At 32.7% G+C, this 18,100-nt stretch overlaps 2 protein-coding genes across 7 annotated transcripts; one reads left to right on the plus strand and one right to left on the minus strand.

Moving 5' to 3' along the window:
• The first annotated feature begins 2,801 nt into the window (after positions 1-2,801).
• On the plus strand, positions 2,802-7,222 carry LOC130944494 (calcineurin B-like protein 7). Of its 5 annotated transcripts, XM_057872834.1 has the most exons (11): positions 2,828-3,016; positions 3,103-3,223; positions 3,433-3,669; positions 4,931-5,130; positions 5,263-5,345; positions 5,456-5,515; positions 5,623-5,731; positions 5,830-5,882; positions 6,087-6,167; positions 6,255-6,367; positions 6,661-7,222. In XM_057872834.1, exons 4-11 carry the CDS (start codon positions 5,028-5,030, stop codon positions 6,728-6,730), a joined length of 672 nt encoding a protein of 223 aa, XP_057728817.1. In that variant the 5' UTR covers positions 2,828-3,016; positions 3,103-3,223; positions 3,433-3,669; positions 4,931-5,027; the 3' UTR covers positions 6,731-7,222. The 5 variants fall into 5 exon arrangements, with proteins under 5 accessions (XP_057728815.1, XP_057728816.1, XP_057728817.1 ...); XM_057872833.1 differs by lacking the exon at positions 3,103-3,223 and having other exon boundaries at positions 2,812-3,016; XM_057872835.1 differs by having other exon boundaries at positions 2,830-3,016; positions 3,103-3,669; positions 4,931-5,109.
• Positions 7,223-11,891: 4,669 nt separating this feature from the next.
• On the minus strand, positions 11,892-17,078 carry LOC130944246 (uncharacterized). 2 transcript variants are annotated; one of them, XM_057872472.1, is made up of 7 exons: positions 16,953-17,078; positions 16,836-16,857; positions 15,440-15,908; positions 14,945-15,139; positions 14,543-14,572; positions 13,131-14,240; positions 11,892-12,864 (listed from the first exon to the last, which is right to left on the minus strand). In XM_057872472.1, exons 3-7 carry the CDS (start codon positions 15,863-15,865, stop codon positions 12,313-12,315), a joined length of 2,313 nt encoding a protein of 770 aa, XP_057728455.1. In that variant the 5' UTR covers positions 15,866-15,908; positions 16,836-16,857; positions 16,953-17,078; the 3' UTR covers positions 11,892-12,312. The 2 variants fall into 2 exon arrangements, with proteins under 2 accessions (XP_057728455.1, XP_057728456.1); XM_057872473.1 differs by having other exon boundaries at positions 15,440-15,972; positions 16,953-17,066.
• Positions 17,079-18,100: the final 1,022 nt, after the last annotated feature.

The following is an 18,100-nucleotide window of genomic DNA, read 5'->3' on the forward strand; positions in this document are numbered from 1 at the left end:
AATTATTTGCTTAGGTGTCGTTACTAGAAATTTTTAAAAATTATAAATTATTATTTACTTAGGTTGTTCACTAGAAATTTTTAAAATTTTATTTATAAAATATAAATTATTATTTACTTAGATTGTTACTTTTTAATTTTAAGTTATTTACGTAGGTTATTTTATTTAAGTTGTTATCTTTTACATTTTAAGTTATTTGCTTAGATTATTACTTTTTAAATTTTAATTTATTTGTAAATTACTCTTTTAAATTATAAATTATTATTTGTTTAGGATATTATTTTTAATTTTAAATCTTTTGCTTAGGTTATTTTATTTAAGTTGTTATTATTTAAATTTTAAGTTATCTACTTAAATTGTTACTTTTTTTAAGTTTTAAATATATTTTCTTAAATTATTAGATATTTAATTTTTAATGTTGTTAAACTAATTTAAAAAATTTATTTATAAATTATTTATATAGTTTGTTATTTTTAAAATTTTTAAATTATAATTATATATATTTTATTTTTATTATAATAATATTATTCTTTTATTTAAAAAATAATAAATTATAACTTTTTGAAAAAAACTAAGTTTACATAATAACTAATAAACTCTAAATAAATTCACAAAATTATTGATTATTATAGTTACCTCGTATTTCTAAGCTAATAAATTAAAATTTAAAAAAAGACTAAGTTCACCTAATAACTACTAAACTCTAAATAAGTTTACTAATTGATTGTAATTATCTCATATTTTTCTTTACCTTTTTTATTTTTGAAAAAAATTTCGTGTTAAATTAGTTAGTTATTAGAGTTTACAATTTAAATTTATTTGTTTTAACTGTAAACTCTAGTTATGAGTCAATTATAAAAGTACGAGTTAGAGATACATAGTACAACACCTCCATTGCTTAGTTTATCCCATATGTAGTCGTTCTATAAGATTTTGAAGCTGTATACGAACATAAGACTTCTAATGTCTTTTTTAAATCAACATGATGATGAAATGAAGAGATTTACTAATTTGATACATGATGTTAAAAATGAAAATATTAGTTTTGTTGTTAGTGATGAGTCAGAAGTAGATGATCTACTGATTGCAACTATTGATGACTCTCTCTCTCTCATATGCTAGACTTTGCATATTCAAATTTATTACAAAACATGTTAGATTACAGGTATTTTTAGAGTATGACAATTCTCGTACCCACGCTTGAGAGTGTCGAAAACATAAACGATTTCATCTTGACAATCTTCTTAAAGATGGAAAAGGAGTATCTAACTTCTGACACAACATGTCAAGTTGATGAGAATAAAGATGTGGAACAAGAGTGGTTCACACCAAAATTTTTAAATGACATCAAATGTTTAGAACTATCCAGCCACAAGTTAATTTTAAAGCCAAGAATTGCTATAATGCTACTACAAAACATCGACCAGACTTTAGGTTTATGCAGTGAGACAAGGTTAATAGTTAATGAACTTGGCAACAACGTAATTGGAGCGATAGTAGTGACCGATAGAAATATTAGCGACAAATTGTACATTTCAAAAATGAACTTGATCCCTTCAAATTCAGGATTTTCATTTAAGTTTTAAAAGAGAGAATTTCCATTAACAGTGTGTTTTGCAATGACTATCAACAAGAGTCAAAGTCAATTATTATCACATGTAAGCTTTACTTGTCAAAATCAATGTTCAATGTTGCTTTGTCAAGAGTTAGGAGTTGTAGTGGCCTCAAGGTTCTAATTTTGGACAAAACGGTAATCCAAAGTCATCAATAACAAATGTCGTGTTCAATTTTTTTTAATAATATTTAAATAAAAAAATAGTATTTTTATTTTAATAACAAGTTATGATTTATACTTTTATACAACTATTTACTATAAATATAGTTAATTTATCTATAACTCTACTTCCAGATTTGAAATGAAATATATAATAAGAAGTACAATATTATATGCCAATTACTTTTCTAATGAAGTTAGTAAAATATTTTGTCGATAAATTTTTATTAACCTTTTGATATAAAATTTAGTATAAAATTAACTTACTATTACTGCAGTTATATATATATATATATATATATATATATATTTTATATTCTTATTTTTATAAGTCTCATTTTTTATAATTTAAAAATATTATAAATTTTAAATTATTTTATTTATATATTTTTTAAAATAATATATTCAATATATTTATTATATAATGATAATAATAATATTATATTAAATTTAAAAAATTTATTATTATAAAATATTATTTTTAATTTATTATATCTAATTAAAATATAAATTTATGCATCCCGCGGATTTAACCCTAATGCAAATACATAACAAAACAGTATAATAATTGGTGGGCCGAGGAGGAATGACGAAAGGTTTGAAGTGGGGCCAGCTGAAATTTATTGTATATTGAAAAATGCTCAAGAATGAATATTTTAGTATAAGAAATTGATTAAAAATAATATCACCTATTTTTTCTTGTATATAAAATTCAAGAAAGTTTCAAAAAGATTTGGACCAGTTGATGGGCTGTCAAGCAGACTAATTTGGTCCATTTAAATTTGTAAATTTAAACAGATGTACTAATGATGTATTAAATATGACAAAAACTATCCTAAGGAGTGATGACATGACATCTCATTTGATCTGAAATTGATATTAAATTTATTAGGATATTTTTATTATAATTTAATAGGTTATTATGTTGAAAATTAAGATATTTTAATTTTAATTTTAAATACGTAAGTGGAATTGTTAAAAAATTAAAAACACTACAAAAGAATGAGAAAAACTGAAATAGAGTAAACGAGCAAATGTGTTGGTGTTAGTTTAACTGTTTAAGAGAAAAAGGTGAGGCGGACCGCGCCTGAATGGATGGTTGCTTGTGATTTGAGATTATAAATATTCATTCATAAAGCCACCGCAAATATGAAACTATAACAATAACACTCCAAAACACCTTCTTCCCTTCCACGTCATCTCCATTCAAGAACCTCACGTCCGACGTCCGTCGCCCGTCAGGTCTGTCCCTCTTTCCTTATATATTCGCACTCTTCTTCTTCTTCTTCTTCTCGAATATTCCAATCAAATTGTATTCGTTATATCAGCAACGAAAAAATCGTTTCGATTCATACGTGCAAATCTGCATTTCAAAGCTACGCCTACGAACGAACGAACGAAGCCACTTCTTCTTCTTCTTCTTCTTCATCTTCTTCTACACTGCCATATGTAGGGTTGTATTGATTTCTCATCTGAATCTTGTGAATAATTTACATTAAATTAAAATATTAGTAGAAATTGAGCATTACTAATAAGAGGTTGAGAATTCAAATTCGAAGTGAACTTTAATTTGGTAATACTCGTGAGTCATGAATGACGAAAAGGTTAATTATTTAATAGATGGCCTCGTGTACTGTGATCCCATTGATATTTTTCAGAAAAGCGGTGCGGATATGCATTTCAAATTCAACGAACTAAATTAATGCCTCTGACTCTGATTTTGCCATTATTATCATCACGCCTACCGCCTCTCGGAGACGTGTTTCACAGCTTCAGTCTCCTTTCTCTTATTCTTTCAAGCAAAATCAAAAATTCTGATTCCTCTTTTACAATGGAAGCAAGATCTACTCCCCTGGCCTAAGCTTCCTCAGTTACTGTGTTTTCTATTCTTACAGGTTGTATCTATATTTCAAAATAGAGTACAATTTTTAATTTCTTTTCCCTTTTTGTCTGCAAAAATTAGGATATTGGTTATTCTTTCATAGATTCCTCGTGAACTATTTTTATGTCGTTTATTTCTTTAATATATGAGGCGTCCTTTTAGATGCTATTGTTTATTATTTCGACTTGTTCTGTAACTTGTTGGTTCATCAATAAAGTAACGTGGCTATACTATTGGACATGTTCTAATAGTGTGGCCAGCAATGAATTAATAAGTACCTAGCTTATTTTTATTTTTTGTCTGTATAGGTCTCAATTATCTCTTAAATTGTTAGAGTAATGTTATTTTATCATGAATATTTAATCAGAGTGCATGTCAAAACTGAATGAAGTATGATAACTAAATCCAAAAAAAAAGAAAGAAATGTTTTTCCTTTCAGTATCTGTGTAATATTAATGTTTGGATTTTGTATAATTTTTCATGTCCCTTTCATTCAAAATTATAGTTTTGCAATCAATCTGAGCCATCAAAATTGAACAAAGGCGATGCGTCCAAATAAACTTGTTAAACATATTTTTTCTCCAAAATCATGAATTTTTTAACAAATCTAAATTAAAAATAAAATAGTCCTTATTTTTTTAAAAAAAGACATTAGTTTCTTGCAAGTAGCATTAGTTTTTTTCCGTTTTATGTTTAATTTATAGTGCTATATGTACTACATAGAAGGTTTGAGTGTGTTGTGAGGAAAAAGATGTAACCGTCCACAGAGTAGCATGAAATCATGTTTGGCTAATCAAATTTGCCTCTGCCTTTGTAGATTTTTCCTTGAGTACACTTTTTGCTTCATCTGCTCTGACTTTTTTGAAAACTACCCAAACTAAAAAAGTTTTGAGCCGTCTAGCCCTATCAAATTGATTCTAGTTCTAATTTGTTACAAATAATAATAATAATAATAATAACTGTGTATTTCACCAACTGTACATCATAGTTTGACTTATGTTTGTGCTAACTACAGTGATTGATCCATATAATACTCTAACTGTAGTTGTACTTTAATGCACTCTTCCAATTAGAAATTTAGAATAAGGTTCATGAGTTCTTATCGTTTCTCAAATGATGCAAGTAATATGACTGATATAATTTATGTTTTTTATTCACAGATTGTAGTTTCTTTATGTCAGATATTATATCTGTGTACTATGGCTGAATTGTTTATTTACTATGTATGGCTGTAAATTGTTTATTTATTAACTCCTTAAACACTTTCTGTTCAGATACTCAAGCACCAAGTTAGTTCTAGTAGCTTCATTGGGATGAACAAATAAGATTGCTGTCAAGAAAGTTTGGGGAGTGAATCTTTCTTCTATTCTGATGGGATGCAAGTATTCAAAGAAAGTCATAAATAAAGTACCGGGTTACGAGGAACCCATTGTTCTTGCTTCTCAGACACCTTGTGAGTATCCATCATCAGCTGGTAAACTCTTGAAGCTGTACTTGAGAGGAGCATTTGATTTGTTCAGCTAAACCATAGATTTACATTATCATGGCTTCGATCTTAACAAGCAGTTATAAAAGTTTTTTGTCTATTATTTTCTGTTCTTTGCAGTTAATGTGAGTGAAGTTGAGGCCTTATATGAGCTTTACAAGAAGTTGAGCAATTCAATTATTGCAGATGGTCTTATTCACAGGGTGAGTTTAGACTTCTTTTCCCCTCTAGATATGTCAATTGTCATATATCCCTAATTTTGGTACTTGGATATTAAGATTACCACATTTCTGATCATACGTTTTAATTTCAGGAAGAATTCCAACTTGCACTCTTCAGGAATAAAAACAAGAGAAATCTGTTTGCGGACAGGGTTTGTAACTTTGATCAAATCGTGTATCTATGGTTTGAAAGTGTTTAATCTTAGCTTTGTTTCATGTTTTAATCTCCTGCCAATGCATGGTCACTTTTGCTTTGTAGATTTTTGATCTATTTGATATCAAGAAAAATGGGGTCATTGAGTTTGGAGAATTTGTTCGATCATTGGGTGTATTTCACCCAGATGCATCTATGGAAGACAAGATCAAATGTAAGATAGAACCCCGACAAAATAATATATTGGACTGCATAAATGGTTTATATTCAATTATTCATCATTGTATTAAGTTGCATATAATGATTTTGCAGTTGCTTTTAGGTTATATGATCTAAGGCAGACAGGGTATATTGAACGTGAAGAGGTATAGTACTTTTTCTATTCCTTTAACAAATCAGCATTAAATATTAGCGGCTAAGTTTTCTTGCTCTTTGAAATATATGAATCTTCTATTATTATCGTTAGTTTCAATATTTTGTATGAATATATTATCAAAAAGAAATTCCCTATCATGCTTTTTGGTTCACTTTATTATTGCATTGCTTAAAGTAGTAATGGTTTCATGCAGTTGAAGGAGATGGTGTTGGCACTTCTACACGAGTCTGATCTTGTGCTTTCAGATGATATCGTGGAATCCATCGTGGATAAGGTTATTAAGATTCCTTACCTTAATTACTACTTTTCAAGTTCTCTTTGAAATTGATGTTTCTAAAATTGTATATAATTTCCTCCACAGACTTTTAGTGATGCTGATACAAAAGGTGATGGAAGGATTGATCAGGATGAGTGGAAAGCATTTGTGTCTAAGCATCCATCCTTGATAAAGAACATGACTCTACCATATCTAAAGTCAGTATAAGCTCCTCTCCATGAACCTTAAATGTTATTCCATTCCTTTTAAAAGAACTGTCAAATTTGGGCAAGTGGTACATTAAGGAGTCAATGTGTCTAAACCATTCATTGTTGAACCATTCATTGAATTGTCTATACATTAATCCTTAAATTAATATACCACTTTGTCCGAATTGAAGTTATGTAGAAATATAATATTATATAATAATAAATGTATGTAAGTAACATATGGTTTTGAATTTTGATGACTGAATTTCATCTCATGAATGTTTGCTCCCCCTATCTTGCAGGGATATAACCTTAGCATTTCCCAGTTTTGTTGTAAATTCAGATGTTGATGATGCAGATGTATGTGTATGATGCTTTGGCTTTTATCAAAGGGTGTGCCTTTGAAATATTATTACTTTCAAGACTTGTGCTTAAAATTAAAAGTGGGGTGTAAAGTTTGATGGTTTAGTTGCATGAGTAAAATTACACATGGAAAAGTTCCATGAAAATTTCATCCCCATTTTTAACCTCGAACCGAACATACCTAAGAGATAATATGAGATGAGATGATCTCTCCTGCGGTGCTGTTGTGTCGTTGGTTTCACAAGAAAGCTTCAGAGAAGAACTTAGTTTTGCAGGAGTTCATGCTACTATGTGAGGTTTTCTCTAGTGCGCACTCTATCTTGGGTCAAATAATTGGTCACTTGAATTGCAAATTCAAGTGCAAGGCTAGCTTTAATTTTGAGCATTTATGTATATAGCAGGGGTAATGTAATTAGTTTTATGTAACTTGATCCCAGCAATCTTGGTTGATGTGAAGAATTTTGAGTAGGACGGGTTTTGATACTATCCGACTCTACTATACTTTTTTCCCACTCATTTTTTTTTACCAATAAAATTTATTATACAATATAAAACATTCAAGATCATAAAATGGTATTCTAAAATACTAGATATTGTTTATAAATTTGAATATACTTGACAAAAATATAAGTGTTTTGAAATATTATAAATGCTGTGTCTATTAAAAATAAGCTATTATGTATAAATGCGTTATTTATTTTATTTTTAATATATATTTTAACATGAATTTTATTTAAATAACTAATTTAGTGATTGATTTTTTAAGTATATATATATATATATATATTACTCAATTCTCTTATAAAGAGGGGTTGGATATTTTCTGACTTTTCAAAATTCAACTCAAATTGTGTTATCATCGTTAATGTTAACCATTTCTCCCACATTAATTTAAGAAACCCAATCACTAAATCCATATTGTTGAGCCCACATCATAGTTGGAAGAAAGTTGCCCGAATCAAGCCAAACCCATTAACCCATAAAGGAATAAACGAGAAACAGTTAAACCAAATTGCTATTTTGGATTCTACTCTTCTAAAGTTATTTAGTCATTTTAGAAAAAAAATTGAATTAATTTATACCATTAATCACTCTTAGATTAAAATAGTAGGACTCTAATGATCTCTACGATATTCTAGGTGTTTATCTCAACTCAAATGATCAAAGTAGAATGGCTCAGTTTATTGAATTAACTTCAGTTACCCAATAGTTTGATGGTAAAATTGTGTTAATGGGTGATTTTAATGTCATTTCTAATCAATTGGAGAAATTAGGTGGGAATGTTAAATCTCTTTCTTCTATTGAAACTTTTAACAGTTTTATTGATGATAATTCCCTGATTGATATTGGCATGGTCGGAAGACCATTCACTTGGTCGAATAGGCGGAGTAGTGATGAATTGATACAGGAAAGACTCGACCGATTCCTAGTAGGAGTTGATTGGCAGCAACTCTATCCCAATGCATCGGTTCTTAGACTATCAGAATCAGGGTCGGATCACTCCCCTCTTCTCTTAGACTCTAATACGAGAACTGAGAGATCTAAATAGCAATTCAAATTCCAAGAAAGATGGTGTTCCAATGATGAAATAAGACAGATTGTTAGAGAGGTTTGACACGAACAGTTGATGGTTCAGCCATGTATATCCTAGCTCAAAAAATAAAGCGTTGTCGGCATCAGATTGTCAGATGGCAGCAAGAACACAGATCTAATTCGAAGGTGGATATTGATTTACTACAGTCTGAATTAGTGGAACTTCGTTTAGCAGGAATTTATGAAGGCGACATCATTTCAGAAATAGAGGACAAACTTGAAAAAGTATTGCAAAATGAGGAATCTTATTGGAAAGATAAGTCTAGAGTCAAATGGCTCAAATCCGGTGATCAGAATACAACTTTCTTCCATCAGAAATTTAGAAATCGAACTCGAAGGAATAAAATTTGGCAACTAACTGGCAGTGATGGTGAAATGGCTACTTCAAATGCTGGTATTGCTTCTGTGGCTGAATCTAATTTTAAGGACATCTTCTCCTCCACTTGTCATGAGAACTCTGAACCTCTGTTTACTGAATTTGAACCTAAGGTTACAGCTCACATGAACCGTAAGCTTCAAAGATCAGTGACTATGGAAGAAGTGAAAGGTGCAACATTTAGCATTCATCTTCAAAGTGCTCTAGGAGATGATGGTATGACAGTAAAATTTTTTCAAAGCTTCTGGAACATACTTAGTGGTGATGTGCTTCGAGCAGTTAAGAGCTTATTTTCAGGGGGCAGAATTTTGAAGGGTTTTAACCACACTCAGATCTGTCTTATTCCCAAGATTTCTAATGCTAAAGATATGACTCAAGTAAGACCAATAAGCCTATCTTCAGTCTTTTACAAGATTATCTCTAAAGTATTTGTACATAGACTTCAGGATATGATGAATAGACTGATTAGTCCTACACAGAATGCTTTTATTAAAGGCAGATTAATCTCTAATAATATTCTAATTGCTCATGAGTGTATGCATTACTTGAAGAACAAAAAAAGGGGACTCGAAAATAAAATGGCGCTAAAATTAGGTTTGAGTAAGGCATATGATAGGGTGGAATGGCACTTTCTTTGGTTTATATTGAAGAAGTTTGGTTTTAACTCCTGATGGATCATGTGGATTCGAGAATTAGTGACAACTGTTTCTTATTCTGTCATTGTGAAAGGACAACCCTATGGTTTCTTCAAACCAAATAGAGGTATTCGACAAGGAGATCATCTATCTCCCTATCTTTTTCTTTTCTGTGTAGAAGGTCTCTCCTTCTTGCTACACAAGGTAGAACAAAACAGACTAATTCAGGGTCTTCAGATACATAGGCGATGTCCCAAGGTCAACCACCTCCTCTTTGCTGACAATTCCATCTTATTCTAGAAGGCTAATCTTGAAGCATGTTCAAACATCTTGCATTTATTGCATTCTTATGAAAGCATCAGTGGCTAGAGGGTAAATCTTAATAAATCTGTTGTATTCTTTAGCCACAACACTCTCTCCACTACTCATATACTACTGGCTAACTTTATGAATATTAATCATATTGGGACTCAGGATAGATACCTTGATTTGCCTTCTACAGTCTCTAAATCGAAAAAGGCTTCTTTTAGTATGATCAAAGAGAAGGTTAGAAAAAGAATCCAAGGGTGGAAGCGCAATCTTCTATCGTCAGGTGGTAGATAGGTATTACTTAAGATAGTAGGAGAAGCTATTCCTATTTATACATTGTCTTGTTTCAAGTTGCCTGATGGTTTAATTTCGGAAATTCACTCTGTACTTTCTCAGTTCTGGTGGGGACAAAAAGGTTCTGAAAGACAGATGACTTGGATTAGCTGGGACACTATGACTCACCCATGAAGAGAATGAGGCCTCGGATTTAAAGATCTCAGAATCCAAAATCTGGCGCTTTTAGGAAAACAGTTTTGGCGACTCATAACACAGCCTACTTCCCTACTATCCAAAATCCTAAGAGGTAAATACTTTAGCAATGGTAATGCTATAATGGCAGAAATTGGAGTCTTACCTTCTTGGAGATGGAGGAGCACACTAGAAGGCCGAAAGATTGTTGAAAAAGGTCTTAAGTGGGCTGTGGGTACTAGAGAGAATATCCGAACCTTTGAGGATCCTTGGCTGCCTCCTCCGTATCCTTTAATGATTTCTGACATGCAAACAGACAGGTTATTTCTGATTTGGTTCCAAGAGTTAAAGATCTAATTACTAAAGATAGGAATTGGAATCAGAATCTTATTCAAGAATTATTTTTCCAGACGTTGCAGACAGGATTTTGTCAGTTAAAATTCAGCAGAGTAGGGACATATTACAATGGGATTTGAACAAATCCAAGCAATATGATACGGTTTCAGGTTACAGAATTGGCTATTTATTTTACCATCCGCGTCTGGAGCTTTGCCCTAATTATATACAGCAGAAAAAGCTGTGGATTGATCTATGGAAGTTGAAGTTGCCTCACAAAATTAAGCTATTTATCTGAAAAGCTCTCCATGGTCAGCTTCCAGTACTTGCTCAGATTCATCACCGCATCCCATCTATATCGCCAATATGCCCTTGCTATCATGAAGCAACAGAAACAATTACTCATTGTTTGATCAATTGCTCTAGAATTAAAAAAGTATGGTCTCAGAGTTATCTTCGTGACTGTCTTCTCCCTCAGAGTTCTAACGATTTTTGGACATGGTGAACTGCATTAATAGAGATGCTTAACCCGTTGAAGAATGCTGACCGTAATCCTCAATTGCTTGCCATCATTTGCTGGAACTGCTGGAAAGCTCGCAACCAGTTAATTTTTGAAGGTTCTACTTCAATGCCATTTGCTATTCTAACAAACTCTGTCAAGTTGCTCCGTGAAATCCAAAGAACTCCCAGTTTAGATTGTAATCTCAATGAGGCAAACTCTTAGTTTCTTTCAATTTGATTTATCATTCTTTCTTCTTTAAGATTTTTCTTCGCTTTTCGACCATGCACCATTGGATGAATACCTTCGGTGTATTGTTTTGGAAAATTTCCACCTTTTATTATGCTGTCCTGCTTTTGGACATCTTTGTATTTCATTTTTCAATAGTTAATGAAATATAACCTACTATCTTTAAGAGAAAAAAAAAAAACATTGTCACTTTAGAAGATCTTTTTCTGCTATTTTTATCCCTTAAGAAGAGACTCGGCTGGCATGTGACGTAGTGGCCAAGCTGTTTGCCTCAAACTAAGCCACACCAGATTAGAGTCTTAGCATTGGCTAGGTTAGTGTGTGTATTTGTATGACAAAAAAAAAAAAAAAAAGACTCATCCAAACAGTTGATTGTACTCTAAAGGGAGCTTTTATGATATATGTTACGCTCAACAATGGCTAACTTGAGGTTAGACCCTTTTGAAGGAAAATTCATTAGCTTGTATCAAAAGGAGCAACGGAGCTTTGGGTGCAGGTTGTAGAAGTCATGTTGGGAATGTGGGGACATCCAGAAGATATGGAGCTGGAATGGGAGTTCCTCATGTCATATCAGTGTCTTCAATGGAAGAAGGAAACAACAGAGGCAAGAGGAAGGCGCAAGGCTATTCTAAGTGGGGAACAGAAGCAGCAACAAGCTAGAAGGAGCACTCGAGCAATCACCATGGTAGCACCCGCGTCAAGATGTAGAACAAAGAGGTCACCATGGAAGCACCCTCTTAGTCTTTAAAGCTAAAACAAATTCCTTTCCAGTACGCACATCTTTAAGTAAAACACCCATATAAGTTAAACTAACCCCTCCCAAATTTTACAATGCAACACTTCCACCAAACAATCTCTAATTCAAGAGAAACATATTTGAAAAATTATATCAGATCAATCTACTGATAATGGTAATCCTCCTGGCTACAGATAGGATTAAGCTTCTTGGCTCAAACTTTTATTGATTCTTTCTCCTCAGTGTAAAACGAGCCAAATGGCCAATCTCCCCAGAAGCAAAGTAAATCAGCCATGAGAGAAATATAAACAATTCTGGGTATAAGAACTTCAGAAACTACTCTGCCCAATAAATAGAGCACAACAACGCAACATGCATAAACAAGTTATCTTACAGACTCCTTTCAATGAAGTCCCATATCCTCTCTTCCATATAAACTCGGTCTCTATGGCGCCGTGGCATGTGACGTTCGTCCGGGAAGATTATTAGCTCATATGGTTTTCCAGCTGCCACAAGAGCATTAACAAGCCTAGCAGTGTGCCTAAAATGTACATTTTCATCAATCATGCCATGCACAAGCAACAACCTTCCTTTCAACTTGTGTACATGGTTCATCACTGCACCACATTCGTACCCGGATTGATTTTCGGATGGCAATCCCATGTACTTCTCCGTGTAGAATGTGTCATATCCATCCCATGACGTAACAGGCGCACCGGCCACGGCACATTTGAAGAAATCTGGATATCTTGACAGGGCCATAGCTGAGAGGTAACCGCCATAGCTCCACCCATACAATCCAATGTGGCCAGCTTTTGCAAGCCCTTGTTTGACAAGCCACTCTGCTCCAGTTAGCTGATCATCAGCATCAACTTGACCGAGTTTGCTCTTGAAATGGCTTTCAAACTTCAACCCACGTCTTGCAGTTCCTCTATTGTCTAACTGTAAATAACAAGAAAAACAACTGACTTTGAAGGATGAACTGAACATATTGGCAAAGACGCACACCACAAAAAGAGAAAAATAGAAATAAAGAATCCATGTTAGAAAGCTTCATATGAATTTGGGACATTAGACAATAACCATTGAGCATATAAATGGAAAACAAATGCATGGGTGAACTGATGGATCGCCCATCTCAATGGCATTAATCTCTTCAGGCAAACATTTCATTACTTGTAAAATCATGTAAAATTCAATGAACTGACCTTCCAAACTAAGATGCCTTGGTTTCTCAAATATTGCGCTCTCATGTCAACTGTACTAAGCCAAGAGTTACAAACAAGCTGTACACTTGGACCACCATAAACACTGATCATGGTTTTGTACGGTGGAGGTCCAAATCTTGAGGCATCAGGCTTGTATAGAGCCCCATACAATGTAGTGCCATCATTGGCATGTATTTCAACAATCTCTGGTGGTTCAAGTTGAAGCTTTTTGGAGGTTGGAATCGTAAAAGACTGCTCATACAAAGACCTTATTATGCTTCCATCCTCTAAGGAGCAAAGTAACACCTTAGGAGGAGAATCAAGCGAGTCGTGGATATCAACAAAACTTCGCATATGATGATCAAGGACAACAATGTGTTTCCCCTTGCCGTGTGTAAGCCTGACAGGGATTTGAAGTGGCTGACTTCCATCGACAAAAAATTTAGTACAATATAAGTTGGACTCCAGAGGACCGTCTAAGGTCCCGGTGAAATATATTAATCCTGTAGCCTCATTCACACCAGCTACTTGCTCAACCATCCATTCACCTTCAGTGATGGGACCTAAACAAGTCCCATTTGCATCATGAACATAAAGATGTCTAAATCCTGTTTTTTCACTGGCCCAGATGAAACCACCAGAGAACTTCGTAACTCCTTTATCAAGAGGTGTAAAGCAGTCATGTATATTGATCCAAGTGTTGTTTTCTTCCTCCAATATAGTTTTCCTCTGGCCTGTTTTGACATCAAACTTTAGGATCTTTATTTTAGTGTGTTTCCTGTTCAAAACCTGAGCAGTCAGAATGTTTCCATGCATCCAATTTACTCTGGCCAAATATTCTTCTTCATTGTCTTGCTGTTCCAAACCCCCACACCGAAGATCCATCCAACTGGTAGAGCTTCCCGAAACAGAAACCACCCCTAGGCGCACTTTAACATTTGAAGCACCGGCAAAAGGATAAGGATGGTCTTCCTGTGCATCTAGACCAACTGAGCTCTTACCCTGGTGCATGATTCTAAAGAGTGGTATTTCAGAAGAATCAACTTCAGTAAAAGCTATATATTTACTGTCCAGTGACCACCAATATCCTGTTTTCCTATCCATCTCCTCCTGCAACCAGAAAAACTACCGTTATTCTTAAAATGAAAACCAGTATGAGCCTGCACTTAACATCGTAATGACAATGATAAAATCAGAAGTGCTGGTTCTTAGTTCTTAACAAGATAAAATCAGAGGAAAATCTTATAGTAAATAACAATGATTCAGTAAATAATCCCATCATTTAAGAACTTTGTTATTCCCAACCTGCCCAGTCATGTGTGAAAGGGAAAACAACTTGGTATAAGGAATACAGTGTATGCAGTTTATACTAAAGCTGTACAAAAGAAGATATACTTTTGCAGAAATCTCACCTGAGCTATATATTCGGCAAGCCCATGAGTCTGCAATACACAAAACCCATGTTCAGAATTTTCAGACAGACTATCAAGAAGAACAAAAAAGTTGCTTCTTCTACCAGAGTCCAAAGTAAACTCAATGCAACAAGTACAAGCCAAAAGCCTATGGGATAATCATATGAATAACTTGACTCTTTAAAGTTCCAAATTTAATTCAATCCAGCTTTATTTTCATAAATAAGAAAAGAACCTTAGAATCTTACTAGATATTGTTCCATGAAAAATCAACACTGACCTTAACTTAGCTAGAAAGGTTACATTATTCAATCAGGTGACTAACAAGATTAATAAACGGTTTTCATGGAATGCAAATTCATCAACCCTAGCACATTAAGGCCAACTGACTACTAAACTTACCAAACCATTTCCAGCTGCACCATGGGTCAACTGCTTTGATTCGTTAGTCAAGAGGTTCAGCACGTGCAACTCCCAGTCTCTTACATAAGCAAGCATCGATCCATCCGGGGACAGATGTGGATCAATAATGGGTGAAGCTGATGTACTTGGAAGCTTGAGCTCTGATTTTGAATTGGAAATATCATGAACATAAATCTGTTCATATGTAAAAGACAAAATCATTAGAAACTTGATAAAAAAAAAAAAAAGAGAGTATATTTCACTACACAATGTCTAAACAAAATACATACATGCATACTTAAACTATTGGGGTAATAGGTATCTATGCATGCATTTTCTAATATAGTCTTCCTACTGGATTTAAGTACTAAGGTGCAGCATATATTTTAAAATCCTATCATCACTTCTCTTTTGAATAAAAACATAACTATTCAAAGCAATTCCTATGAAACAATAATGACAAGCTATAATCTTTTAAATGACAGAGTAACAAACCCCAGCGGGCAATGGCACCACGAGTGCTTTTCTTTTCAAGCTTGTCTTCACCCATTCATACCGTGTCACTCCTAACCCGCGCTCCCTCAACCTTTCCCTCCTCAACTTTTCTTCGGCAGAAATATTACTCTCATCAAGTCCACCATCAGGAGGGCTAAATAACAATTCTTGCTTGTTGGTCTTCAGATCATATGCGAAAACCTTTCTATTTAATGTGTGATCAGGGCTAAATAAATAAGATACCAAACTATCATCAGGACTGAAACTTATTGAAAATGGTGATACATAGCCAGGCAAGGGATATTGCACAATGTCTTCGACAGGGAAAACAATGCTATTATCAAAACTCTGCACATCATTAGAGTCTGTCATAGGCATTTTGGAATACAGTGATCTTGGACGCTTTGGATTCCTCTTCTCGTTCATCAACTGATTGCATTACAAATACACCAATGGATATAAGATTGAACTGCAACAAAGCATGAATTTTCAGACCATTTCTGAGGGGTGGAAAGTTGACAAATCTTTAACTTCTACAACAGACAACAACAATAGACACATTACAAAAACTTGAACCAAGGTCCATCACATCGGAAATAACAACAAATGATAGGATTTTCCAGCAATAAATTATGAATAATTCCTTTAAACCTGACCTCGCCAGAGTCACAGGATTTTAACTTTGGTTTTTTTGTTTAGTAAGCAATCAGTTATCATTATAAACTGCACCAACCATCTTTAACTATAGAATTTTGATTTTATTTTCACCGTTTATGAACAAGGACATCAATTTTATGTGAATCTGTGTCTTAACTTATAAGAGCCGCAAATTTTCATTCACATCAAGAACACACCAAAGTAAAAAAAGCACCATGGAAAACTAATAGTTTCCCTTGATGGAGTCTAGCAAATATCATATAAATTTGAACATCTTTTAAGTCTGAACTTCTTGGTGCATGTTTAAATCAATACAGCACCACTTAAAAAGCGAGGAATAGCCTTAAACACCAATTGGTCCAAGCAAGCTAGAAAGTAAAGCAAAAGCAACCAACAAAATCAAACAGAAAGAAGGCAAATTCTTTTGCTTTATTTGGTTTCCACTTACATTTCAACATTAAACATCCCCCCCGCGGGGGAACCCTTTTTTTCAGAGTCACTTAGGATTACTAACAACTCTGCTAATTAGAGTTCAATGAACAGAACCAGGAACAAAAACCACGTGAGCCTATCCAACTGCAAGTGGATCAGATCACAAAATATTTTCTAGCCCCCAAGGAACATAAAAGGAACGATTTTTAATTAATTAAAGGGTAATTAAAGCTCATAACAAAATAAAAGGGCGCATTTAAAGCTAATCCAGCTCCATTGTCTAGGATGACGATAGTTAGAATCTAACCTGGGTTTAAGATGGGAAGGATCTGCCATGAAAACGAAGAAATTGTTAATTGGAAAACAATATGGGATTTTAAAAGAGAGAGAGAGATAGATTTTGACAGAGAATAAGAATTTATACGTATAGTTTGGATTTGATTGGAATCACTGAAACTCTGAACTTGTGAGGGGAGAGAGAGAGAGAGAATGGATCAAGTTCTGTTCAGTTTAATAGCTTTAGTAAATGAATCTAAAATTTCATAGCCAGATAGGGAAAACCAAATGTACATGGAAACTTCTTCAATTTTATTTTATTTTATTTTTATTCCATTCATTCAATATTCACTTTGACGATAACATTAAAGCTTTTGACTTTGGCTTTATCCCAAAATTTAAAGAAACAAATAATAATTCACAGGCTAACTATAAAAAATGGTAACAAAAAATAAAGACAAATAAATTTCGCAAAATTTTAAAAAGTGTATAATAAATAATAAGAAAATATCTTCTTTCCTATGGCTAGTAAATAATTTTTTGTATTTAATAAATAATTTGTGTATTTGATTTAATTTTTTGTTATTTAAAAGATGTATGTAAACATAAAAATAAAATTTGATACTAGACCTCTTTTCCCTTAATTTTTTTTTTTAAAATGTCATTCAAAGAACATCACAAAAATAATCACTTGACTTAAAATCATTAGATTTTAAAGATAAAAACATCTTATTTTTTCTAATTATATTTTAGAAAAATCAATAAAAATATGATTTTTAGAGTTTTTCTGAGAACATATATAAGTAATATTTGATTATTTTTATTATGATTTTAAATTTTTTAGTAGTTTATTTATTATTTGTATTTTTTTATGATTTTTGTCAACGATATACTTTTTTTTTCTATGTCATTGTTTACTCTAATTTAATCATATGGCATTTGATATCAAATTTCTATTTGGTATTGAAATTTAATATATTTATATTATAGAAAATATAAAATTCGGATATCAAGTCTCTATTAGTATTTAGTAGTACATGTTTACTGGTCTACGTTAGTAATAATAAAATAGAGAGTAGATTTGTGTTGTACGCGACTAAGGATAGCGTTGTAGACCAAATAAAGCTTGGAGGGTTAACTTATATTAATTAATAATCGCACGACAATGAAAAGATTGGGAAGTATTAATAGAGTAATACATATTACAAAATAGAATTACATCATGATAGGAATTAGGATAGTAATAGAAACCAATAAAATTGTGTATTCTCTTTTTCTTTGGGTCATGACTAAAAT

The sequence above is a fragment of the Arachis stenosperma genome, chromosome 8 (assembly GCF_014773155.1).
Source record: "Arachis stenosperma cultivar V10309 chromosome 8, arast.V10309.gnm1.PFL2, whole genome shotgun sequence".
Taxonomy (NCBI): Eukaryota; Viridiplantae; Streptophyta; class Magnoliopsida; order Fabales; family Fabaceae; genus Arachis; species Arachis stenosperma.